The sequence below is a fragment of the Symphalangus syndactylus genome, chromosome 21, assembly GCF_028878055.3.
Source record: "Symphalangus syndactylus isolate Jambi chromosome 21, NHGRI_mSymSyn1-v2.1_pri, whole genome shotgun sequence".
In the NCBI taxonomy this organism is placed as follows: domain Eukaryota; kingdom Metazoa; phylum Chordata; class Mammalia; order Primates; family Hylobatidae; genus Symphalangus; species Symphalangus syndactylus.
In genome coordinates, this window is record NC_072443.2 from 21,919,995 (window position 1) to 21,947,835 (window position 27,841).

General features: G+C 35.3%; 1 protein-coding gene across 4 annotated transcripts in view; it reads left to right on the plus strand.

Moving 5' to 3' along the window:
• Nucleotides 1-27,841, plus strand: part of EPHA6 (EPH receptor A6) — a 951,077-nt gene that overhangs the window by 805,306 nt on the left and 117,930 nt on the right. For all 4 annotated transcript variants that reach the window (XM_063630562.1, XM_063630563.1, XM_063630564.1 and 1 more), the window contains one exon: nt 11,779-11,840. In XM_063630562.1, coding sequence (XP_063486632.1) covers nt 11,779-11,840 — 62 coding nt within the window. The remainder of the gene's footprint in view (nt 1-11,778; nt 11,841-27,841) is intronic.

Consider the following 27,841-nt stretch of genomic DNA (forward strand, 5'->3'; position numbering starts at 1 on the left):
TAATTACTTATGACAAAACAATTTCTATTGACTAAATTCTTCCAATTATTTTTAAGCATTTTTCTTTAGCATATATTTTGTATTTAACAATATATTGTTGTAATAAGTTTATATAACATAAGATACAGTGGCTAATACTTTTTTTTTTTTTGAGACAGAGTTTCACTGTATCACCCAGGCTGGAGTACAGTGGCACTGTCTTGGCTCACTGCAAGCTCTGCCTCCTGGGTTCACACCATTCTCTTACCTCAGCCTCCCGAGTAGCTGGGACTACAGGCACCCGCCCCCTTGCTCGGCTGATTTTTTGTATTTTTAGTAGAGACGGGATTTCACTGTGTTAGCCAGGATGGTCTTGATCTCCTGACCTCGTGATCCACCTGCCTTGGTCTCCCAAAGTGCTGGGATTACAGGCGTGAGCCACCGCGCCGGGCCCCAGTGGCGTACTTTTTAAGTAAGAGATCTTTAAGGGGGGGAATTTTCTTTTATAATTGAAGGGTACATATTTTAGACATTTCTGCAGTTGAGAATGTTGCTAATTACCCTGCATGAGGTATATGTGAGTGTGTCTACCTACTTACACCAAAATTACTTATAAAGGAAATCAGAAAAACTACATTAAATATGCAAAGTAAAATCCAGAATAAATCATTCAAAATATAAAATATAAAATATTTATCTGGATTACTAACTCCTAGTTTCTTTATCCCTCGCCGTTTAGATGATATCAAAAACACCAATATAGGCCCTACTTAATACCCATATGCACAGTTGTCCCTAGAGAACTCTCCTTCTCTAAAATTTGTACAGCTGCAGGCTTCAGAAGAAAACATTGCAGACGGCAGCTGTTATAAAACTAGGATGGAGATTCTGAGCCAGGTGTGGGTGAGAGACCAACATTATTGCTATTTCAGGGGTGGGGAGAAGATAAAGAAGATAAGGTCACTGATGGAATGACAGAACCCACCGGCAAACCAAAGCACAAAGGAGGGTGACATCAGTGATTGAGTTCCAGTTACACAACTCAAAACAACCCCTCCAAAACATTCGCAACACTGTTGGTGCTAGGTTAGAGGATTATTTTAAAATGTCTGTTTAGGATATACTCTACAGCAAATGCAAAGGGAGCTAACCAGATAATGTCAAGGTTGCATTCAGGTGGTTCACTCTTGCTTAAAGTCAGTGGGTTCCAAAGAGCATGTACATCATCCTTTGGTTCTTTGGCTTACTTGAGGAGAAATACGTGGTACATTACAAAATGATATAGTGTTTAAGGAAGGAAAGTTCAAGATATCAATTGGAATAAGAAAAATCAGGATGGGAACATATATAAAATGGAAGGTATAATTTAAACCTTCAAATAACATTCAGTTGATAAAAACTTTACTGCAGAGTTTATGAGTTTAAAGACTCCTGTGGACTGATGATTCTGATACTGTGGTACAGGTCATGAACTCAGATTCTTTTTGGATTTTATACTCTGTTTCTTGGCCAAAAATAAGACTCCTCATTATAAACCAGGTGAAAACTCAGCCATTATTTAACGTTCCTCCCCAACCCTGATTTTGAAAATCCAATGAAGGCTCTACTCTCTTCCCCAAGAAAATGGACATGTGATCATGTATGCAAGTGTTTACATACAATTTTAGGAAGTCTCTGGACATCCTAAAGTTTGCACACAAAGAACCCCTGGTTCTAAAGAATTCAATGTTCTATATATAAAGTTATGCTTAACTGACATAAGTGAGCATCATCTTTATGTAAGACTAGCAGTGCATTTAAAAAAAAAAGCTGCGTGATGCATTTGATATCAAGCTCTTGAGCATTACTAAGAGAATTTCTATTTTTCTCCTGCCAGAAAGACATGAAAAATCTTAAAAGAGCCTTTAAGTAATCTCTAGATTTTTTTAGTAGTTCTTTTTTAATTCTCTATTTTCAGAATTTTTAAATAGTTCTAGCCTTTGGCCTTAACTAAGCCTTCTTATTAACATAAATGTTTCTTTTATCTTAATATCATTTGAATAAGTTTGAATCTTAAAAATAGATATTTTATATATATATATATATATATATGGCTATTTAAACTCTCCATTGAGAACATACCTACTCCCTAGAGATCTTCATGTTTTATTATTACAGATCGTGCCATTTATTTTGGTCCTATTCAAAGAAACTATCAGCACTTTTAAAAGAAGCATTCAAAATCATTTTCTTCGTACAAAGAAAAATTCTGAAAATCTTTCCATGGCTTGCTAAGTTAGCTCAGTCTCCATGTAAATCAGTATTTACTATTTGTGCTGATTCGTATTTTTTTGTAAGTGAGTTTTCACCTTAATTGGGAACATAATAAGAAACTAGGCTGCTCAGCTGTCTCTTCCTCTCCAGAGAACCATGTTGAGCCGCACAGGATAGCATACATGCCTTCATGGGATGCTGGACCACTTAAAAATATAACTAACATGGAGACAGATCAGCCCTGCTGTAAAACATGTGTTGGCTCAGCCTTCATTGTTTTGCTTTGTAGGACAAATCACAGTGGAAGCTGCCCTATGACACCATGTTGGCTTTTCATATTTCTATTCACAGAGGTCTTAACAGAGAGTGCATTTATCAAAGCTGAACTTTTTAAAAATTAAATATCTTGGAAGAGTTGCAGAAAAGATTAAGAAATAGTTACTTGCCTGGTGCATTGGGGGTGAGGGGAAGGAAAGTAGTCAGTGGTTTAATTATGTCATATGTATGACTATTTAAAAAATGTTTCTGCCATTATAATTAAAATCACTCTGTAAATTACCTACATAGTTATAATACATGAAATATATTCTGTTTAGGGGGTTATTTTATTTTTAAATTTTCTGATAATTTTCTTTTGAAAGTGAATGATACAGAAAAGCAGAAAGCAAAATATTTGAACATTTATTTAATAATAAGACGTTTTTCAAGCCAGAAGTAAAGTGTAGCATTTGAAATACCACTGGAAAATACGATGCTTTCCACCAAAAGCTTAGGGACTCTCTTAAAATATTCAGAATGTAACACTTTCTCTAGTGTCTTCCCCAGAGTTTTTGCAAAAGCATATAACATTGCTGCTCTTAAATGTTCCCATATATGCCTCTTACAACTGGAATTTCAACTGCTAAGCCTTGTCTTTTTAAGCCAAATTTGAGAATATTAATATAATATAAAACAAATTTATTTTTAATGGAATCTTAAGATTATTAATATAAACTGATGTTTGAGAAAGCAAAATCTGAAGGTTTTTCCAGCCAGCGTCCTTAGTACATATTTCCTGTTTGTATAGAACGTTTTACAGCTTTGTAGGCCTTTAAAATCCTGGAATTTCTCAACAAAATATCCCAGGGAGCAACATGGTGCCTAGTTCATAATACCCTTCCAGGATGTTTCTAGGATAAGACATGGAGATTTGGGGTAATGCTTTATGCTCCCTAAATTACTAGTGGAGACAAGCGTTACTTTGGGGTATAAGGAGATGGCCAAGCATTCAGACTCTGGAACCAGATTGCCTGGCTTTAAGCCTCTGTGCTGCCAATTGCTCACCGTGTGTCCTTAGGCAAGTTGCTTAAACTCTCAGTGCATCAGTAACCTTACCTGTTAAATTGAGCTAATAATTACACTTGCCTGAAGGGTCAATATGAGGTTTAAATGAGTTTAAACATGTAAAGCTCATAGAACAGTGCCTAGCACATTAAAGAACTTATAAAAAATTATTCTTACCTACATACTGATTTAGAGTAGTATCTATTTTTTAATTATATAAACGGATTTTACAGAAGAAAATCAAGAACTGAAGCAGCATATAATTATTTATTTGACATGTAATTTAATTTAGTTTTGAACTTAGACGTTATGTAGTATTTCAAGATATGAAAATTCCTTGCTGTGTTTTTTTATTGCTACCTAATAGTAATTCAACTATTAATTATTACGTAACCACTTCCTTCATAATTTTGGGGAAGCAAAAATCAGAAATAATTTCAAAAGATATGCTTTTAATTTGTGTATCACCATTACTTTTCTAAATGTGAATGTAATACAAAATCAAGAAAGACATTCTTAAAAACTCATTTGTTATTAAAATTTTTCAGTATGGTTAGTATCTTATAGTAAAAACAATCCAACATGAGACAAATTTGTCAGTAACTTTCATTGTTAACAAGACACTTTTAGTTAAGAAGAAACCTTTTTGCCTATATGGTAATTTCTAGTAGGAAGAAGGACATCACTGAATATTACTGAGGTCAACTGATGCAGATGGCATGCTACTGCTCTCTAGAACCGGCAGGAAAATCAAGTTTTGTTTCTCTAGCCTCACACCTTCCATTTACTCTAACAAATCTAGATTAAGAAATGTTACTATTTTCATAAATGCAGATCACCTCTCCTAATTTTTGCTCAGCTCTTTTATCACTAGTAAAGTATTTTTTTCAGCATTTTTCCAAGGATATTTGGCTTACCACTAAATTTTAAAAAGCAAATGAAATAAATTAAGGGGGAAAATGGAATCGAATCATCATAGTGACTATATAAACTGAGGGTATTCAAATCGCTCTAAGATTAAAACCGTCAATTCTAGATTAACCATAAAACATGTTACAGGCAAAAATCTGTAAACAGAGTGCAGAAGATACAACATGGATTGTTAATGGGAATAAGAACCTACTTTTAGCAGATGTTATTGTTAAGAAATTATATGTTATAGTGTGTTATTTAAAATAGGAAAATACTCATATAAATTGTTTTACTCTACCCTAAGAGAAACCATCTTGTTCATTAAAGCAATTTCAAACCTGTCAATTTCAGGCATATACAATTTAAATGGACCTTTGAGACCATCCAGAGAGCTCCTAAATTTACTAACACTAGTGATTTTACTAATGAACCTTATTAGCTCTGCAAACCACTTCTTAGCTTAGGATTCAACATCTAGTCAGTAAGGTAACATGTAATACTCAACATATAGCCATTCATTTAATTAGCTGTTATTGGGTGACTCAGTATTCAGTATTTGGTTCTATTCTGTTTTAAACACATTATCCTTTTCATCTCACCACCCTAAGGAGGAGGCTATAATAATATACCTATATATAATAAAATCAATAGTAATATACAAATGAGGAAATTGAAATATGCCAATGAGAAATATATAATATTCAAATAAGGAAACAGAGACAGTGAGTTGAAAAGTGAGTTACAAAAGGTTACTTGTCCAAAGGGGAAAACATCTCCAATATCAGGCTATGTGACTCTAGTCTTACAACTTCAACTGTACTGTGCTGGGCAAGCAAAATATAGAGTAACCAATCATCCTAGTTTGGCTGGGACACAAGAATTTTAGTGCTAAAACTGGAAGTTTACTGCATCATATGAAACATGTAACTAGCAATAATTTTACTCTCACTTAGCCAAAGATGATAAAATAATTTTCATGTCAATACCAATCTGCAATAAAATATAACAATTTTCTATTTTTTTTTAAACTTTTCATGACATAGTGTGCAAACAATAATACAGAAGCAGATACCTATGCACAAAAGGAAAGGAAAGTAGATGGACATCAACATTTTAGTGACAAACATTATGCTAATTATATATTTTCTCATCAGATTATTTCAAAAAGTTTATGTAGTACATGATATTATTCTCATTTTATAGATGCAAAAACTGAAAGAGCTACAATGACTTCCCTAAGATCATGCAACTACTAGTTAGTAGAGCTGAAATTTGAATTTTTCTGTCTTCAAAACAATAGTTTTGATAATATAACTAATTTAGGATTAGAAATTATTGATTTGCCATTCTGTTATTTCAGTAAATCTTTTGTAGGTCTGGAATTGTTCTTGGAGAACATTCTTATGTGTTTGTTCCTCCTGACATTCAACTCAAAAAATATGAAATTGAATACCTACTCTGTGCCTAGCTCTGTGCTTAGATAGTGACCTTATAGAGAAGAATTGGGCATTTAGTCCTGAGTTCAAGGCCACTTTAGAACGGGAGACAGACACCTATGTTGTTAACATTAATACTGTACCATAAGTGTTCTAAAATTGATTGAGATATAAAGGGAGGAGAAAGTAAACAGTCAAGACTTCCTAAAACAGAGAAATTCATAGGAGAATTTACAATGGAGATGATATTTAAGCTGCTTTTTTTTAAAAAGTATATGATTTTTGTCAAGTAGAGGTAACAAGAAGGCAGTCTTCCAAAGAAGAGAGGAAGGTACAGTAAAGTAATATTCAGGAAATTATGAGTCACCGAAAGAAATTGAAAAGGAGCCATAAATTCTTTGCCAAAGCTAAAGTCAAGAAGCGTATTTCCTAGGTTTTCTTTTAGGATTTTTATAGTTTGAGTTCTTACATTTAAATCTTTAATCCATCTTGGGTTAATTTTTGTGTATGGTAAAAAGTAGGAGTCCGGTTTCGTTCTGCGTATGGCTAGCCAGTTATCCCAGCACCATTTGTTGAATAGGGAGTCCTTTCACTATTGCTTGTTTTTGTCAATTTTGTTGGAGATCAGATGGTTAGGGTGTGTGGCTGTTTCTGAATTCTCTATTCCTTTCCATTGGTCTATGTGCCTGTTTTTGTACCAGTACCCTGTTGTTTTGGTTACTGTTGCTTTATAGTATAGTTTGAAGTTGGATAGTGAGATACCTCCAGCTTTGTTCTCTTTGCTTACAATTGCTTTGGCTATCTGGGTTCTTTATGGTTGCATATGAATTTTAGAATAGTTTATTTCTAATTCTGTGAAAAATGAAGTTGGTAATTTGATGGGAATAACGTTGAATCTGTACATTGCTTTGGGCAGCATGGCCATTTAAATGATATCAGTTCTTCCAATTTGTGAGCTTGGAATGTTTTTCCATTTATTCATTTCATTTCTGATTTATTTCAGCAGTGTTTTGTAGTTCTCTTTGTAGACATCTTTCACTTCCTTGATTAGTTGAAAAACAGGAGATATGGGAATAGGGTGAAGTAAAAGATAAAACTAGAAATGAAGGTAGAGAAGAGATTGTAAATGAACTTAATTACCAAGCAATTTAGACTTTAATTCTGCAATAAACAATGCAGTCTCAAAATAGGGGAATGAGGCATTAGCCCTTTATACTAATTGACTGTTTAATTATTTCTAGTGCCCTTCGTACTATACACCCCATGAGAGCAGAGATCTTATATTGATTGACGATGTCTCCAGAACCCATAAGAGTACTTGCTACCTAGTAGGCATTTTTAAAACATTTTTTGTATCACTGAATGTTCAAAAATAATGATTTTGCAAGTTAGCTTACAATGGGCAACCAGATAGGAGCAAAGAAACCAGTAAAATATTATTGAGAAAGAGAAAGCAAAGGCAGAATATGGGCAGTGGCAATAGATTTTATGTAGAATCAACAGAACTTCATAACTTATGAACTAGAAAGGGTTTAATAAAGTGAGAAGTCCAATGTCACAAAAGGGTTTCAAACCTGGATAACTAGATGGATGGTGATGTTTTAACAACACAGGATTTTAACAGGAAAAGAAAGTTCAAGGGAAATGTTAAAAGTTTGGATTTGAACTGAATGAGGATGAGATGTATTTTGAACGTGATCTGATAATCATCAGGCAACACCATAAGAGGAAAACAGTTCTTTAATTTGAGTACTTATGTGAATACAAACAATGATTTAATATAATATAACTGTGTTCAAATGGCATCATCCATATCTTCTGAGTGCCTTAGAGGCATAAGAATATTTCATTTATTATCAAACTCATTTGAGATTATAATTGTAATTCACTATCTCTACAACAGAAACATGGAAGGTAGAAATAGATTAAATAACTGGTCCAAAGAGTCCTGAATTGCAACTGGGGGAAAAAAATACAGGCACTCTAACTGTCAATCTAAGTTAACACCACACATTTTATTGCCTGGTAGACAAAATATAAACTTGATAGTATGTTAAATAACTGAATGATTTAAATCTGTAATAGTTTTGAGGTTGTTGAGATTTGTTTGGATTCTTCATTTTACTGACTGCACATTAGAAATTGCCAAACTAATAGAGAATACTACATCCAGTACAAACTCATTTCATTACATGAAAATGTTAAATCTCTGTTATCCTCTTTTTCACAAATATTCTCTGAGGCAAAACAACAACAACAACAACAAAAAAAAAAAAAAACACAAAAAGATTTCACTGGCAAAATACTTTAACCAGGATATCTATGGATCATTTAAAGAATTATTTTGTTTTCTTTAACAGCATGAGAAAAGTGTAGTCTTATGATTATATAGTTTATCCACACCACCTTTATCAAAATCATCATAAGTATTAGGGAACATTTGAAAAATATATATTGGTCAATATTCCCTTAAAGTCTTAATGTAAAAAAATAATTTTTATTGTCTATAACAGAAAAGGAGGATAAGGGGTTTTTGCAATCCATTGTCTCCAGAATATCAGTAACTGATTTCTTAGAGGATCTTCATTCAAATGCAGTTTAAAATATTCATAACCATTTCTGGGATATTTATGAAGGAAAACCTAAGAAATTCACTTTGTGTGACTTGTAGAAGTATCTTTGAAAGTCTCTTAAATCAAATACATGAGACTTGAAAATGATCTGGGGGTTTCAAGAATTGACTAATTCAAGAAGCCTGGTTTGTCCACTGACTTTAGTATGATGCAAACACTAAGATGATTCTGTGATATAAGGCACAAGGTGTGACTGGCTAAAATTGTACAAAAAGAAATAAGGTGTAACATTTGAAAATTTAGAAAGAGATAATAAATTACTTCCCAACGTATCTTCCAAGAGCAATAATGCAATATATAATTTTTACATATTGGAAAAGACCAAAAAACACTGTTGCCAATAGACTTCTGTCACCTAAAACAGATTTAAAAATTAACATCCTAATTTGCATAATTTCCCTTGTACTTATCTATTTTCTTGAATATAAAATGTAATAATGGATTGTAAAGTTGCTTATAATCTTCACAGTATGACTAGATTCTTCCCTGTTGAAAACCAAGACAAATTACAGGCTAGATGGAGCAGTAGTAAAAAAACAAACAAACAAAAAAAAATTCCTTAGTTCAATTAACAGCTGTTCTCAGTTGATGCTACTACACAAAATACAAAAGATTAAGAGTTCAAATGTGAAACTTCTAATTCACAGGAAACCAGGGAAGTCTTCATTTGATTTTTTATTATTCTTAATGAGAAGATAGAGCTTGGTACTGATGAATTTTAAGATTACCTAAAGTATCTCCCAAAGAGTTATGGGTAGAACTAATTTCGAAGTACTGTGTATTCACATAGATCAGATCTTGCTGAAATACTCCAAAGTGACTTTCTTAGGAACTATGAAATCAAGAAAAGTTAACTTGTTTTTATGAAGCACCTACTATGATTAGCTCTATGGCAAGTGACCTTGAGAAACCCAGTGAATGAGGATACAAAGCATTATGGGAAAATAAGAAAGAAAAGCAACTTAATATAAAAACAGGCACAACATTTCATAGTGTACACAACAGATGTGATGGAAATGCAATTATAAGAAATATCACTGTGAGAGACTTTTAGGGAAGAGGTGTGTTGTATAAATTCTAAGGGAGTGGGGAGAGATGGTAAGATTAGAGAGAGAAGCAAATTGGGAGATTATCCTGGCAGTTGACTACAAAAGTAAAGGAAGAAGGAGACAGGATTAAATAAATACAAGAACTAGTAACAACTGGTAGAGCAGTGGATACAAAGGCTAGTTAGGAAAGATGAGGTTCATCACTGGAAAGAATTGACTAACAGGGTGAGACTTGGAGCTTTTATCTATAAATGCTGTCTGAAAGGCACCTATAGCATAAAGGTTAAGATCTCAAGCTCTGAGACAGACTACTTGATACTGCCACTTACCAGCTATTTGACTTTAGACAAGTAGTTTAATTTTCTATCCCTCAATTTCCATATCTGCCTAAGAAAAATAATTATGGCATGTACCAATACAAGTGAAATGCTTGTAAGCTCTTTTTATTCTAATAAGACTGGCATTCTTAAGGGAAGGATAAATGTTTGTTAAAAAAAAGTAAAAACTAAAAGTATTCCTCTGACTGCAACGGTCAAGACAGATTAAAAAGTTGTGACTCTGCAGGCAGGGGAAGAAGACATCAGGCAGTCATTGTAATAACCCAACTTTTCCCATTAACATTCAGAATCCATCATCATTCAAAATGGAATACTGGTCTCAGAATTTTTATCTTTAAGTACAAAAATGACCTTTTATTTTCCCCACCTTGCTACCTCAGTGTTTCTATCAGTCTCCTACCTCCAAGTTCTCTGAAACTATAGCCAAATAAAAGATTCCATGATGAACTTTAAGGTTTAAAACCTGAATTTTCTAGATCCCTGCCAACAAGAGTCCTGACAGTTCATTTGACCTCAATAATTGCTGATAAAGTTCTTTATTCATATTTGGGTAAAATTAATGACTTTGAGGAACATTATAGAATATAAGTTAATATTCACTACAAATGGAAAACTTCCTTGGATTCTAATTTTGTGCATGATAAATTGGGAGCTTTATTAATACATTTAACCTTTAGCACATCTTTATTTAAAATATAGATTCAAATGTAAAGTCTAGCATTTATATACATCGTACTAATTCGTAATAGATCTGTCACCCTTTCTAACCCACAAGGCTTTGAGTTCATAAAAGGAACATGAATTACAATATCTAATATTTCCATCATTGGTACACATCAGTTCTTTCTAGATCTCCTTTGTGTTTGTAAGGAAAAACTGCATAGTGCATATTGAAAAGCTAAAAATTCCAATAAGAAGTGAGAAATACAGAAGTAAAAACTAAATATGTCATACATGCTTATTTCAGGTAAGTACCATTTCCCCTGCATCTGAAATGAGTTTATCTTTTAAACTTGGGCAATTGGGCAGAACAAATGCATTCACTTCTTTGAAATAAATCAGTTATTTATGTCGAATATTCTACCTAATAGAGGTGTATTGGGAACTATAACAGTGTAACAATTGATATGATAAAAAAGGAAAGAAATTATGTTCAGTTTCTGATCTTATCTTCTATACCAGACTACAAAATCAGAGTTACTTATTTTTCATGTACTGCCATCACTGCTCTGTTGATTAAATCTATGTCCAATGAAGACATAATCAGGAACTCTTACAAATCCTACAAGCTTTGTAGCATTCATCAATCTAAAATTTTTCTGCTTAAAGGCCCTTAAAATCAGACTATGACCGATGGTTTATAATTTCTTCAAGAGAATTTATGAGTTTCTCCTTACTGCGTTGCCTTAGGAATATTTCAGAAATGCCCACTCTAATATAAGTCAGGCAAAATTGCTGCACCGCCTTAGAAGTTGTACCACAACTGCAAAAGCAGCTATAATAACTGCTTAAATCCTGCCTTCAGCTTGTTGATTGTTTTCTAAGGAAAAACTAGAGGACAAAAAGAACATAATCTAAACAAGTGATTGCAGGGCTTTAGGAAAAGAAGTACCTAATTCTTTTGTAATTTATATTGTAATTCATGTCCCTTTTATGAACTCAAAAGGAAATAATGCTATAAAGAAATATAGAGATGCCCATGTATAATATGAACACGTTTACAGAAGCAGCCTGGAAAATGAAATTCCTATTAATAAAATACAAATAATCTAGTTGCCACAGCTGGGTATCTCTTAACTGCAGCACATATTTCTGTAATTGCTCTAATCCATGTGTATCCCTTGCTCTTTTGCAGGCAGACCAGTAATGATTGTGGTGGAATATATGGAGAATGGATCCCTAGACTCCTTTTTGCGGGTGAGGTGTTCTTTTCTGATGGCATTTAAATAAGCTCTTCTCAGTTCTATATTTAAATCATTTATCATAAATTAATTTTTGCATAATGTTATTCATGGATTTTCTGTGAAGAATAGCAGTGTTTTCTCTAGGGTGCATTTCCCTGATACTGTGATACATTAGAGTGTTACTAAGTGGGGAGGATGTACACTTAATAACATAATTGATTTCTCCTCTAAATTCACTTGCTATATGTGTGTGTATATATATATGTGTGTGTGTGTATACCAAATAATGTTATCATGAAGAAAGACTAAATGAAACTCAATTGCCTTACAGTCATTAATTTTGCTTTATCACATTTAACTATGTAGTATGATATTGTATGCATTATCTATAGTGCTGAACTCCTTAATTGATCTGTATTTACCAACAATGACTCAAGTTCATTTCAGAAAATGTTCGGTCAACTTTGTCCTTCTTCAGTTCATTTGGCTGACTATTCAGAAAACAAAAGGAGGAGGAATAAAACTCCTTTAGCAGAGATTTCTTTTATAAAAACATTATTTTTTAAAAAGTGATTTATCTTTAAAAGTATAGTATGTACAAAAAGTAATTTATTATAGATAGTGACACAAACATAAACTGAGAAGGCACCAGGAAGTTATATTTCAAGGTATATTTATAATATGTTTAAGATTTGAAAAACCATCAAGTGCTATGAAAATATTCATTGATAGTGAAAAAAGCGAAATATAAAAAATAACTGCTATAGTAAATATTTTTCATCCCCAGCAAAGGTCATATATTTGCATGTCACTGTATTTTTAATATCTATCTATCTGTCTATCTATCTATATATAACTATTTTTCTCACTTAAAAAATGGCTGAGCCGGGCGCGGTGGCTCACGCTTGTAAGCCCAGCACTTTGGGAGGCCGAGGCGGGCGGATCACGAGGTCAGGAGATCGACACCACGGTGAAACCCCGTCTCTACTAAAAATATAAAAAAAAATTAGCCGGGCGTGGTGGCGGGCGCCTGTAGTCCCAGCTACTCGGAGAGGCTGAGGCAGGAGAATGGCGTGAACCCACGAGGCGGAGCTTGCAGTGAGCCGAGATCGCGCCACTGCACTCCAGCCTGGGCGACAGAGTGAGACTCTGTCTCAAAAAAAAAAAAAAAAAAAAAAAAAAAAATGGCTGGACTTTGCCACTTGGAATGTTACATTATTTTTCTTCTTTATTTTCATGTGAAAATAAAGCATTCACTTCACTTCATTTGTTGCCCCATGTTATGTGAATAAGTTCTGTTTGCATCTCATCTTTCTCTCTTGATCTCATTTTCATTTATTTTTCTTGATTCTGGGCCCTCTTCTTCCAACTGCTCTGAATGCTAGCAGTGATGATGTATTTATACTCTGACTGGGCTTGATGTCCAGATTCAATCCTAGGAGCTGAATTCAGCAAAATCATCAAGTTATTATAGAGCAACACTGTTCGTGCAGTGTATACTCTCAACCAAGTGTGCTTTGTAAGGTAAAATGAAATTCAGAGGTGTCTGGGGACATGAACTGTTTGTTCTTCTCTGTAGCCATTCTAAAAATGTGTTATTTTATAGCTTGTATTCATTTAACCTGTTCTAAATTATTTTGGAATAATTTATCAGGACCACCTATGGTACTTGAAATGCTGTATACTTAGTACTTGAAATGCTGTATACTTAATGTCCTTCCATTATGTTTCTTCAAAAACTCATTTTTGTCAGATACATATCAGAATGACTCATCATCTAATGATGCTTGGGTTAGGTTGGTTTTATTTTTATTTTCTTCTTTTTATTTTTGTATCAGCTGTATCCTAAAGCAGAATATAATGGCAAACAATGTAGCAAATATTCAATCTAAATTGCTGCTAAAAGTGGATCAAATGACTACCACAAGCAAATAAGGTGGGAAATATTAGCTTCTCACCTAATTTATATATTTTATTCTGTGGAATAATGAATCAATTAAATGTTATAAAGAAACAATAATATGTTATAAATAAAAGATTTACTTCTAAACATCTTACTACATGTTTAGAAGTGTGTATTTTATGCTTTAAATTTTAAAAACTAATACTTAAAAACTAATATTTTTCAGCTCTTATTATGTACTATGTACGTAAGACATTATCAGAGATTCTGAATACCTATCTCAGCTAATTTTGGCTCTACTCATGCACTATGTGACATTGGGCATGGTATCAGATCCTCTGTACCTCTGTTTACTCATCCACTTCATACAATTATTATAAAGATTGATTGTTGTAAAGCTTGCAGAATAGTGTGTGACATATTGCAGCTGGCAGAGCAAGGATTCAAACTCAAGTAAGTCTCTATGACTCAAAAAGCCATGCTCTCATGCATTATGAATTCATTTTATTAAATTGCTTACTACTTTTCCTTATAAGTCCACTACCGTCTCCTCATGTGGTCTGTGTCCCCTTTGCACATAGAGTTTCTAAAAGTCGCATTATTATAATGCAAAAAAAATCAAATGAATGGAAAAATAGGGTCAATAATTCCATCTTACTCTTCTTGAATGTTCTTACCCTTCTTTGTGATCATCTCTCTTCTTAGAAGCTCAAAGTGCTTTATAAACTTTATGTCAATAGCAGATACTCAACTCCCCATGACAAGCAGAAATAAAATATGTAAATATATATAGCCCATACATTCTCAAAAGCAAAGTCATTTTTCAAATTACAGCTTTAGAACATAATCACAGCTTATGTGAGCACAGGAAGGAGGAAGTGGCTAAGTGCACTGTGTAGTAGGGGAGCCATCCGTGGCTCATAATAGCCTTCTGTGCTTACTGGAAGCAGAAGTGATTTCCCTTTGGTCTCCCACACTATTTGAAAACTGCTTCAATTTGTTATTTTATTATGAAGGAGTGGTAGCACTACTAAGTACAAGATTACATCTAGTGTCAGTGCTGGTGGCTAGCTGGCTGTCATATTGCACTGGATTCATCAATCTCATACCATTTGGGATCCTTGTGGACATTCTTCTAGATATATATCTGCAGAGGGGCAGTGTAGTCAAGGGTGTGTGTGGGCTTGTGTGTGAAAATATACATATGTGTAAAGAAGGGATGTGTGTGTAACCGTGTGTATTTTTAATTTTAAAATTGAATACATTCTGACTTAGCAAGCAAATCATCAGCAGCCTGGCTGCCCAGAAGGCACAACTTCACCAATGTGCAGATTTTTTAACTTTTCTAAGCCTATTTGGGGATAGTGGTCAAGGTTACACTTAATTCACACTAGTGTATTTTCTCTAATTTCACTAAAATTCATTAGTGCAAATTAAGTGTAACCTTGACCATTATCCCCATACAGGCTTTTTCCAGCTACACATTTGGATTTCATAAATACTTTTTGTGGCACTTACCTGCAAACCACCTACCTCTAAACTTTAGAAGTTCCCATTTTAGAACATTCCACTTAGAACTTCCCATTTTTTATAACAATATTAACTAGCAATCTAAACTAAGTATAGCTATAGAATATTTTAACTTTGAAATGCCACATGCCACATGTCAACCACAAAAAAATTCCTTTGTTTTATAACATTTGTTGAATGTTAATTTATCATATTGCAAAATTCAGTTATACCAAAATATAATACTAAATATACTACTGGTTTCAGTGCAAGATGGTGTGTTCATGAGAGAAAAGGTATACTTACTTTTTTTTTTTTTTTTTGAGACAGAGTCTTGGTCTGTCACCAGGCTGGAGTGCAGTGGCACAATCTCGGCTCACTGCAACCTCCGCCTCCCGGGTTCAAGTAATTCCCCTGCCTCAGCCTCCCAAGTAGCTGGAACTACAGGTGTGCACCACCACACCCAGCTAATTTTTTGTTTTTGTTTTTGTTTTTTAGTAGAGACGGGGTTTCACCATGTTGGCCAGGATGATCTCATTTTCCTTATCTCGTGATCTGCCTGCCTTGGCCTTCCAAAGTGCTGGGATTACAGGCGTGAGCCATTGTGCCTGGCCTATACTTAAATTTTTTACAATGCAAATCACTTAGGCAAATAAGAAAGGGGGTTATAAACCAAAAATCTAGGAGAAATTAATAAAGAAAGCAAGAAGGATTTAATTAAGTAAGGAAATCAGCTCAAAATATGTTCAAGGAAAGATGGCTGGGAGCAAGAAAAGTGAGTGGAAGGTGGTGCTATCAATTGAAACAAAGATATAGAGGAGGAACAGGATGGACTGATAGTTGGAAGGAAATGGTAAGTTTAATTTTGGTCATGTTGCATTTGAGATGTCTGTGGAACATCCACTGAAAATGTTCAGTGGGTGGCGACCAAGATGGCTGACTAGAAGCAGCTATGGTGTGTGGCTCTTACAGAGAGGAATGAAAGAGGTGAATAATACAGAACCTTCAGCTGAAACATCCAGTACTTGCACTGGGACTGATCAGGGAAACAGTTTGACCTACAGAGAATGGAGAAAAGAAGGTCAATGACCCACCCAGGAGCAACACAGAGCAACGGGAACCTCCCCTACCCTGGGAAGCAGTTAGTGAATGTGTGACCCCAGGAAACCACACTTCTCCCATGGATTTTTGCAATTCTTTGGTCAGGAGATGCCCTTGTGAACCCATTCCACTAGAGTCTTCAGTCTGACACACAGAACTGTGTGAAGTCCTGGCAGAGAAGCTTTTCAGATTCACAGAGTCCTGGGAGCTTTATATACGTGGGCTCTGGGGTCCCTGGCACATGTGACAGCAATTCAGGCAAGGTGACAAGTTGGACCTCCATACATACCCTCTGAAAACGGAGCTGAATCCAGGGGGCAGAGCAGCATTGGTCTGCAGGCCCCACCTCCATGGTACCCTACAGGATAAGACCTACTGGCTTGGAATTCCAGCCAGGCCCTGGTGACATTGTTGTACCTACCTGGGACAGGATAGAGTTCCTGGGGGGAGGGGCAGGCCACCATCTTTATTGTTTGGACAGCTTAGCCATTTCAGTCTCTGGGCTTTGGAGAGTCCAAATTGACCAGGGATAGAAGGGATCCCCCAACACAGCACATCTGCTCTACCAAAACATGTCCAGATTGCCTCTTTAACCAATCTATTCCTCCTCACTGGTGGGGCATCCCAACTGGGGCCTCCAGCCACCCCCTCCTGTGTTCTCTGGCCCAACAGAGATTTGAATTCTCCCTGGTATGGAGAGCCCAGAAAGGGGTGGGCCACCATCTTTGCTGTTCTGCAACTTAGTGGTTCCAGCTTCTGGGCTTTGGAGAGCCCAAGCTGACCAGGAGCAGAAGCAGTACCCCAGCAGGACACAGCTACTCTACAAAAATGTGACTAGACTGCTTCTTTAAGAGTGTACCTAATCCCAATCCTCCTGACTGGGTGCAATCTCCCAAGCAGGGTCTCCAACCACCTTCTACAAGTGTGTTGGAACTGGCAACAGATCCATACCTCCCTGGGACAGAGCTCACAGAGGAAGGGCCATCTTTGTGGTTTCACAGCCTTCACTGGTGATACCTTCAGGTACTGGAAAATCCAAGGCAACCAGGCACTGGAGCAGACCCCCAGAAAATTATAGCAGCCCTATAGAAAAGTGGCCAGACCATTAAAAGGAAAAAAAATAAAAAAATCCAAAGGTCAGCAACCTCAAAGATTGAAAATGGAGAAGCCCACAATGATGAGAAAGAATCAGTGCAAGAACACTGAAAACTCAAAAAGCCAGAGTGTCCTCTTTCCTCCAAATGACCACATTACCTCTCCAGCAAGGGTTCAGAACTGGACTGAGGCTGAGATGGCTGAGATGACAGAACTAGGCTTCCAAATGTGTCTAAGAAAATCTTCGCTGAGCTAAAGGAACATGTTCTAACTCAATGCAAGGAAGCTAAAAATCATGATAAAACATTGCAGGAGCTGACAGTCATAAGAGCCAGTATAGAGAACATAACTGAACTGATTGATAGAGCTGAAAAACACAATAAAAGAATTTCATAATGTAATCATAAGTATTAATAGCAGAATAGACCAAGTAGAGGGAAGAATCTCAGAACTTAAAGATTGGGTTTCTGAAATAACACTGGTAGACAAGAATAGAGAAAAAAGCATGAAAATGAATAAACAAAACCTCCAAGAAACATAGGATTATGTAAAAAGACCAAATCTATGACTGATTGGTGTACCTGAAAGTGATGGGGAGAATGGAACCAATGTAGAAAACATATTTCAGAATATCATCCATGAGAACTTACCCACCCAAGCTAGACAGGCCAACATTCAAATTCAAGAAATGCAGAGAACCCTAGTAAAATACTCGATGAGAAGATTATCCTCAGGACACATAATCATCAGATTCTCCAAGGTCAAAATACAGGAAAAAATGTTAATGGCAGTCAGAGAGAAGGGCCAGATCACCTACAAAGGAAAGCCCATCAGACTAACAGAGAACCTTTTAGCAGAAACCTTATAAGCCACAAGACATTGGGGGCCAATATTCAACATTATTAAAGGAAAGAGATTCCAACCCAGAATTTCATATTCATTCAAACTAAGCTTCATAAGAAAAGGGAAATAAGGTCCTTTTCAGACAAGTAAATGCTGAGGGAATTAATCACCACCAGACCTGCCTTATAAGAGCTCCTGAAGGAAGCACTAAATGCAGAAAGGAAAAACTATTACCAGCCACAACAAAAATGCAATGAAGTACACAGACCAGTGACACTATAAATTAACCACATAAACAAGTCTGCAAAATAATTAGCTAGCATCATGATGTCAGGATCAAATCCACACATAACAATACTAACCTGAAATGTAAATGGGCTAAGTGCCTCAATTAAAAGATACAGAATGGCAAGCTGGATAAAGAACTAAGACCTATCGATATGCTGTCTTCAAGAGACCCATCTCACATGCAGTAACACACGTAGGCTCAAAATAAAGGGAAGCAGGAAAATTTACCAAGCAAATGGACAACAGAAAAAACCAGGGTTGCCATCCCAGTTTTTGACAAAAGAGACTTTAAACCAACAAAGATCAAAAAAGACAAAGAAAGGTATTACATAATGGTAAAGGGTTCAATTCAACAAGATGAGCTGACTACCCCAAATATATATGCACCAACACAGGAGCACTCAGATTCATAAAGCAAGTTATTAGAGACCTTGAAAGAGACTTAGACTCGCACACAATAATGGTGGAAAACTTTAAAACCCCACTGTCAATATTAGATCATCAAGATTGAAAATTCACAAAGATATTCAGGACCTGAACTCAGCTCTGGATTGAATGGACTTGATAGATATCTAAAGACCTCTCCACTCCAATGGAACAGCATATACATTTTTCTCATCACCACATGGCACTTACTCTAGAATTGATCACATAATTGAAAGTAAAACACTCCTCAGCAAATGCAAAAGAACTGATATCATAACATTCTCTCAGACCACAGCACAATCAAATTGGAACTCAAGACTAAGAAATACACTCAAAACCATACAATTACATGGAAATTGAATAACCTGCTCCTGAATGACTTTTGGGTAAATAATGAAGTTAAGGCAGAAATCAAGAAGTTCCTTAAAACTAATGAGAATAAATATACAATGTGCCAGAATCTCTGGGATACAGCCAAGGCAATGTTAAGAGGGAAATATTTAGCACTAAATGCCCACCTCAAAAATCTGGAAAGAACTCAAGTCATCAACCTAACATAAAAACTAAAAGAATGAGAGAACCAGGAGCAAACAAATCCCAAAGCTAGCAGAGGATGAGAAATAACCGAGATCAGAACTGAGCTAGAGAGAAATGAAAAACCATTGAAAAGCTCAACAAATCCAGGTGCTGGTTTATTTAAAAATTGATAAAATAGATAGACTGCTAGCTAGACTAATAAAGAAGAAAAGAGAGAAGATTCAAATAACACAATCAGAAATGATAAGGGAGATATTACCCCACAGAAATACAAGCAACGATCAGAGAATACTATAAACACCCTATTCACATAAATTAGAAAATCTAGAAGAAATTGATAAATTCCTGGACACATGCACGCTCCCAAGACTGAACCAGGAAGAAACTGAATCCCTTAACACACCAATAGTAAGTTCTGAAATTGAGGCAATAATACACAGCTTTCCAATCCAAAAACCCAGGACCAGATGGATTCACAGCTGAATTCTACCAGATATACTAAGAAAAGCTGGTACCATTCCTACTGAAACAATTCTAAAAAATTGAAAAGGAAGGACTCCACCATAACTCATTCTATGAGGCCAGCATCTTCCTGATACCAAAACCTGGCAGAGATACAACAAAAAAGAAAACTTCAGGCCAATATCCTTGCTAAATATCAATGCAAAAATCCTCAACAAAATACTGGCAAACTGAATTCAGCAGCACATTGAAGAGCTTATCCACCATGATCAAGTAGTGGTGATCATCCCCAGGGTGCAAGGTTGGTTCAACATATGTAAATTAATAAATGTGATTCATAACATAAACAACTGAAAACAAAAACCACATGATTGTCTCAATAGATGCAGAAAAGGCTTTTGATGAAATTCAACATCCTTCATGTTAAAAACTCTCAATAAACTAGGTATTGAAAGAATATGCCTCAAAATAATAAGAGCCATTTATGACAAACTGGCAGCCAACATCATACTGAATGGGCAAAAGCTGGAAACATTGCCCTTGGAAAAGCGCACAAGACAAGGATGCCCGATCTCACCACTCTTATTCAACATAGTATTGGAAATGCTATACAGAGCAATCAGACAATAGAAAAAAAGTAGGGGGAGTATCCAAATAAGAAGAGAGGAAGTCAAACTTATCCTTGTTTGTAGATTACATGATTCTATATCTACAAAAGCCCTTTGTCTCAGCCCAAAAGCTTCTTAAGCTGATAAGCAACTTCAGCAAACTCTCAGGATACAAAATCAATGTGGAAACATTACGAACATTCCTATACACCAGCAACAGTGAGGCCAATAGCCAAATCACAAAGAAACCAAATTCACGATTGCCACAAAAAGAATAAAACACCTAGGAATACATCTAACAAGGGAAGTGAAAGATCTCTACAAGGAAAACTATAAACCACTACTCAAAGAAATCAGAGATGACACAAACAAATGGAAAAACTTGCCATGCTCATGGATAGGAAGAATCAATATTGTTAAAATGGCCATACTGCCCAAAGCAATTTATAGATTCAAAGCTATTTCCATAAAACTACCATTGGCATTCTTCACAGAACTAGAAAGAACTATTTTAACATTCATATGGAACCAACAAAGAACCCAAGTAGTCAAGGCAATCCTAAGCAAAAAGAACAAAGCTGGAGGCATCATGCTACTCAACTTCAAACTATACTACAGGACTACAGTGAGCAAAATAGCATGGTACTGGTACAAGAACAGACACATAGGCCAGTAGAACAGAAGAGAGAACACAGAAATAAGACTACACACCTACAGCTATCTAATCCTTGACAAACCTGACAAAAACAAGCAATGAGGAAAAGATTTCTTTATTCAATAAAGTGTACTAGTATAACTGGCTAGCCATATGCAGAAAATTGAAACTGGACCCTTTTCTTACACCATGTACAGAGATTAACTCAAGAAGGATTAAAGAGTTAAGTGTAAAACCTAAAACTATAAAAACTCTGGAAGACAACCTAGGTAATACCATTCAGGAGATAGGCACAGCCAAAATTTTTATGATAAAGACACCAAAATAATTGCATCAAAAGCAAAAATTGACAAATAGAATCTAATCAAACTAAAGAGCTTCTACATAGCACAAGAAACTATTAACAGAGTAAATGGACAACCTACAGAATGGGAGAAAACTTCTGCAAACTGTGCATCTGACAGAGGTCTAATATCCAGCATATATAAGGAACTTAAACAAATTTACAAGGAAAAAGCAAACAACCCCATTGAAAACTGGACAAAGGACATGAACAGACATGTAAAGGGAGACATACATATGGCCAAGAAGTATATGAACAAAACTCAGCATCACTGATAATTAGAGAAATGCAAATCAAAACCACAATGAGTTACCATCTCACGCCAGTCAGAATGGCTATTATTAAAAAGTCAAAAAATAATAGATGCTGGCAAGGTGGTGGAGAAAAAGCAATGGCTATACACTGTCGGTAGCAGTGTAAATTAGTTCAATCATTGTAAAAGACAGTGTGGCGATTCCTCAGAGACCTAAAGACAGAAATAACATTTGACCAAACAATCCCATTACTGAGTATATACCCACAGGAATAGAAATCGTTCTATTGTAAACACACATGCATGAATATATTCACTGCAGCACTATACGAAATTGCAAAGACATGGAATCAACCCAAATGCCCATCAATGATAGACTGGATGAAGAAAATATGGTACATATACACCATGGAATACTATGCAGTCATGAAAAATGATGAGATCATGTCCTTTTCAGGCACAAGGATGGAACTAGAGGCTGTTATCCTTAGCAAACTAACACAGGAACAGAAACCAAGCACTGCATGTTATCATTTATAAGTGAGAGCTAAATGATGAGAACACATGGACAACACATAGAAGGGAACAACACACACTGGGGCCTCTCAGAGAGTGGAGGGTGGGAGGAGGGAGAGGATCAGGAAAAATAACTAATGGATGCTAGACTTAATACCTGAAGGGTGAAATAATCTGTACAACAAGCCCCCATGACACAACCATTTAAGAAACCTGCACATCCTGCACGTGTACCCCTGAACTTAAAATAAAAGTTTTGAATTTTTTTTAAAAAAGGAAATGTCCGGACAGCAATTCAAAATACAAATCTGACGCTCAGTGGAAAAATCTTGGCTAAAGTTGAACATCCGGGACTTGGTAGCATAAAGGTAGTTACTAAATGCAAACCATGATATTTCCTAAGAAGAAAGTTGAACCAGGGTGGAACTTTGTGCCATACTAATCTGAGAGGCCCCATGGGTGGAATGCCCAAAGGTAACTAGGCAAGAGTGGGCAAAGAGGAACAAGGAAGGAGAGAAAAACATGAAGTCCCCAAACCCAAGGGAATACAGCTTTTAAGTCAGGAGCATATAACCAATTGTGACAAATTCAGGAGAGGAGCATATAACCAATTGTGACAAATTCAGGAGAGGAATTCTGAAAGACAGAAACAGAGAAACATCTATAGGGTTTAGTTCATAAGAGGGACTCAGTGTTCTCAACAAAAGCACTTTCAATGACTTGGTCCCAGGCAGAAGCCAGATTGCAGAGAGCAAAAATGAGAATGAACAACTGACAGGAATTTGTAGGTGGAGATGATTCCTTTGGGAACAGGTGGGTGAGATGTCAAGGCAAATAATAAATCAAATGCTAGTATGCTAGTAGACCAAAATATAAGAAAAATCAAGGATTTCTTTTCAATTTTTTTTATTTTGATAAAATACACGTAACATAAAATTTACAATCTTAACCGTTTTTAAGTGCACAATTCAGTGGTACTAAGTACATTCATATCATTGTGCAAATATCACCAGTATCCATCTGCAGAACTCTATTTATCTGGCAAAACTGAAATGCTGTTCTCATTAAGTAATTAAACTTTCCCACTTCTTTAAAATCATTAAACTCCCCACTTCTCCCTTCCCCCAGCCCCTGGCAAACAGCATGCTGCTGTCTGTCTCTATGAGTTTGACCACTCTTAGTATCTCATGTAAGTGAAATCATATAGTATTTGTCTTTTGTGATTGGCTTATTTCACTTAGCATAATGTCCTCAAAGTTCAGTCATGTTGAAGTGTATGTCAGAATCTCCTTTCTTTTTAAGGATAAATGATATTCCATTGTATGTACATGCCACATTTTGCTTATCCATTCATCTGTTGATGGATACTTGGATTGCTTTCATGTTTTACCTATTGCGAAGAATGCTACTATGAGAATAGATGCACTTTGACACCCTACTTTCCATTCATTTGAGTATATATCCAGAAGTGGGATTACTGGATAATATTTTAATTCTATTTTTAACTTTTAGGGGAACCACCATACTGTTTTCTATAGTGGCTATGTCATTTTACATTCCTACCAACAGAGTACAAGGGTTTCAATTTCTCTGTATTCTCACTAACACATGTTATTTTCTGACGTTTTTGTTTGTTTTATGTTTGTTGTTATAATGGCCATCCTGATGGACGTGAAGTGGTATCTCAATGAAGTTTTAATTTCTGTAATGATTTGTGGTTTTCAGGATCTTTTCAGTGCTTATTGGCCATTTGTATATCTACTTTATAGAAGTATCTATTCAAGTCCATTTTCCATTTTTGAATCAGGTTGCTTGATTTTTTTTGTTGAATTTTAGGAGTTCTCTATATAGGATGGATATTATTCCCTTAGGAGATATATGATTTACAAGCATTTTCTCCCATTCTGTGAGTTGCCTTTCTACTCTGCAGAAAGTGTTTTTTTGATGCACAAAAGTTTTCAAGTTTCATGTGGCCCAGTTTGTCAGTTCTTTTGTTGCCTGTGGCTTTGGTATTATATCTAAGAAATTGTTGCCAAATCTAATGTTATGAAGCTTTTGCACTGTTTTCTTCTAAGAGTTTTATAATTTGAGATCTTACATTTAGGTCTTTGATGCATTTTGAGTTAATTTTTACATATGTTTTAGGTAAAGATTTACCTTCATCATTTTGCATGTTGATATTCAGCTTTCCTAGCATCATTTATTGAAAAGACTGTACTTTCCAAATTTAATAATCTTGGCACCCTTTTCAAAATTATTTGACCATTGTATTAGTCCCTTCCTGCTTGTAGAGCAATATAACACAGATTGGATAATTAATAAATAATAGAAATTTATTTCTCACAGTTCTGGAAGCTGAGAAGTCCAAGCCCAAGGGTAATGGCTTACTATCTGCTTCCAAGATGGCATTTTCTTGCTGCATTCTTATATGACAGAAGGGACAAAAGCTGTGTCCTCACATGGTGGAAGAGCAGAAGAGCAAAAAGGGCGAAAAGGGACTAGGACGCTCCTTTCACCCTCTTTTACAATAGCACTAATCCCATTCATGAGGATTGAGTGTTCATGACTTAATTATTTACCAAAAGCCCAACTCTTAATACTATCACATTAGGTATTAGATTCCAGCATACGAATTTGGAAAGGACACATACATTCAAGCCGTAGCAATCATACATGAAAAGGTTTATTTCTGGGCTCTCTAATCTATTCCTTGGTCAATATGTGTGTCTTTATGCAAACACCACAATATTTTTATTATTGTAGCTTTATACTAAGTTTTGAAGTCAGGAAATGTGAATCCTCCAGCTTTGCTCTTCTTTATTGGTTATTTAAGGTCCCTTGAAATATAATGTGAGTGTGAATTCTAGGGTGGACTTCTGTGTTTCTGCCAAAAAAAAAAGTTGTTGTTGGAATTCTGTTAGTTATGTTGAATCGAAGTGGTGAAAGTGCCATCCTGGCCCTGTTCATTATCTTAGAGGAAAAACTTTCAAATTGTAACTGTCGAGTATGATGTTCACTGTGGGTTATATAAACATGCATATAGCTTTTATTATGTCAAAGTAATTTTATTCCTAGCTTGTTGAGTGTTTTTATCATGAAACTGTGATGAGTTTTGTCAAATGTTTTCTTCTTCACCAATTTAGATCATTGTGGAGATCTTCCCCCTTCATTCAGTTAATTTGGTGTGTTACATTGACTGACCTTCATATTTGAACCACCCTGACATTCAAATTATTAATTCGAATTAATTCCATTTGGCCATGGTGTATAATACTTTTAATATGCTGCTGAATTCCATTTGCTAGTATTCTCCTGGGGATTTTTTTAAGAATGGTTAAGGGATATTGGTCTATAGTAATGTGGGGGTTTTTTTGTAGTGTCTTTGTCTGGCTTTAGTATCAAGGTAATGTTCATAGAATGAATCAAAATATCTCTCTCCTCTTCAATTTTTTAGGATGAAGTTTGAGGAGGATTTGTGTTCATTCTTTAAATGTTTAGTAGACTTCACCAATAAAGCCATCGTCGTCAGGTCCAAGGGTTTTCTTTATCGAGAGATTTTTTATTACTAATTTAATCTTCTTACTAGTTATAGGTCTATTCAGGTTTTTTATTTCTTCATCATCTAGTCTTGATAGGTTTTGTGTTCCTAGGAATTTTTCCATTTTATCCAGGTTATCTAATTGTTCACATACGATCATTTATAGTACTGTCATAATCCTTTTTATTTCTGTAGAATTGGTAGTAACATTGCACCTTCATTCTGGTTTTAGTAATTTCAGTCTTCTCTTTATTTTCTTGGGCAATCTAGATAAAAGTTCGTTAATCTTGTTGTTCTTTTGGAAGAACCAACTTTTGGTTTTGTGGATTTTCTCTATTGTTTTTCTATTCTCTATTTTATTTATCTTTCTTCTAATTTTTATTTCCTTATTTTTGTTACCCTTGGGTTTAGTTTGTTCTTCTCTTGTTCCTTACGTTGTTAAGGTAGGTTGTTGTTTTGCGATCTTCCTCTTTTTCAATACAGACATTTATAGCCACAAATCTCCTCCTTGGCTCTGCTTTGGATGTGTGTCCTACAAATTGTAATATGAGGTACTTTCATTTTCAGTAGTCACTAAGTATTTTCTAATTTTCTTTGTGATTTCTTCTTTGATCCATTGGTTGTTTGAGAGTTTATTGTTTATACACAAATTTATGGACTTTTCTGTTTTTCTTCTGTTATTTACTTCTTACTTTATCTGTTGTAATCAGAGAACATACTTTGTATGAAATCTACTGTTTGAAATCTCTTGATACTTAAATTTATTGTCTAACATATGGCTTATCAAAGAAAATATTCCACATGAAATTTTGTTCTATTTTTCTTGGGTATAGTGTGTACTTCTGTTAGATCTAGTTGGTTTATTGTGTCGTTCAAGTCCTTTATATTCTTATCTTCTCTCTGGTCATTCTGTCCATTTTTCAGAGTGGGATTTTGAAATGTTTGTCTGTCTTTTTCTCCCTTCAATTCTGTCAATTTTTGTTTGATATATTTTGATGGTCTGTTGTTAGTTATGGTAATGTTTGTAATTGTTGTATCTTAAAATCAAGGTATTTTTAAAATAGATGACAATTTGGACTATGTATACACTGAAAAAGAAGAAGGGGGGAATTTAAAAACTTGATAAAACAAAAGATTTAAGGATATGAAAAGGTATAAAATCAAGGAACCTAGTGGAGGATTGACTTTGGAGAGTAGAAGCTGCCACATCTCCCAAGACTGGAGTGTTGTGAATCTAGATAGCTTTATGAGGAACATGCATAAATTGAAGGAAATGATGCCCTGATTCTATTGCATTTCTACACAAGTAGTAGAAGAGTTGTTATGGGAATTTGAGGACAAACTTTCCTTTAAGGTGAATGTTTGGAATAATTATTGAAATTAAAAAGAAAATTAGCAGATCATGAAAATGCTGGACTGTGAAGAGCAAGTTCTACTACTGTTTTTTCAAGGCCGCAGCAGGTGCAACCAACCAAAAATCTTTATCAAAGTTATTAATTGTATGCAATGTAAGTATCCAGTAGAGATGATCTTTTGGCCTGTTGTCCCAATTATATGTGCTAGTTGTATACATTTTTTCCCCAAACTTGCCAGCCCTCATCTTGGTCCTGGAGAAAAATAATTAACTAATCATGCTGAACATTCAGCTGATGCTGAAGAACATAAATGTGCTATGGCAGTGATGTGCATGCTTATGTGATTTTCTACATGAACACTCAACTCCCCAAATGTAAGAGTGAAGATAATAGAAACTATGGTTTGTAGAGCATGTACAAAAGAAAAACAAGGATGTCAAAAGGGAACTGAGGATGGTAGTGAAGGGATAATTCAGGTAACAGACCATGAATCCATGCTAGATAAAGAAGGAAATAAAGAGTCTAATAAACTAGAAATAATCGAAAGTATATGGACCAGAAGTCTTTATTGCATAGACGAGA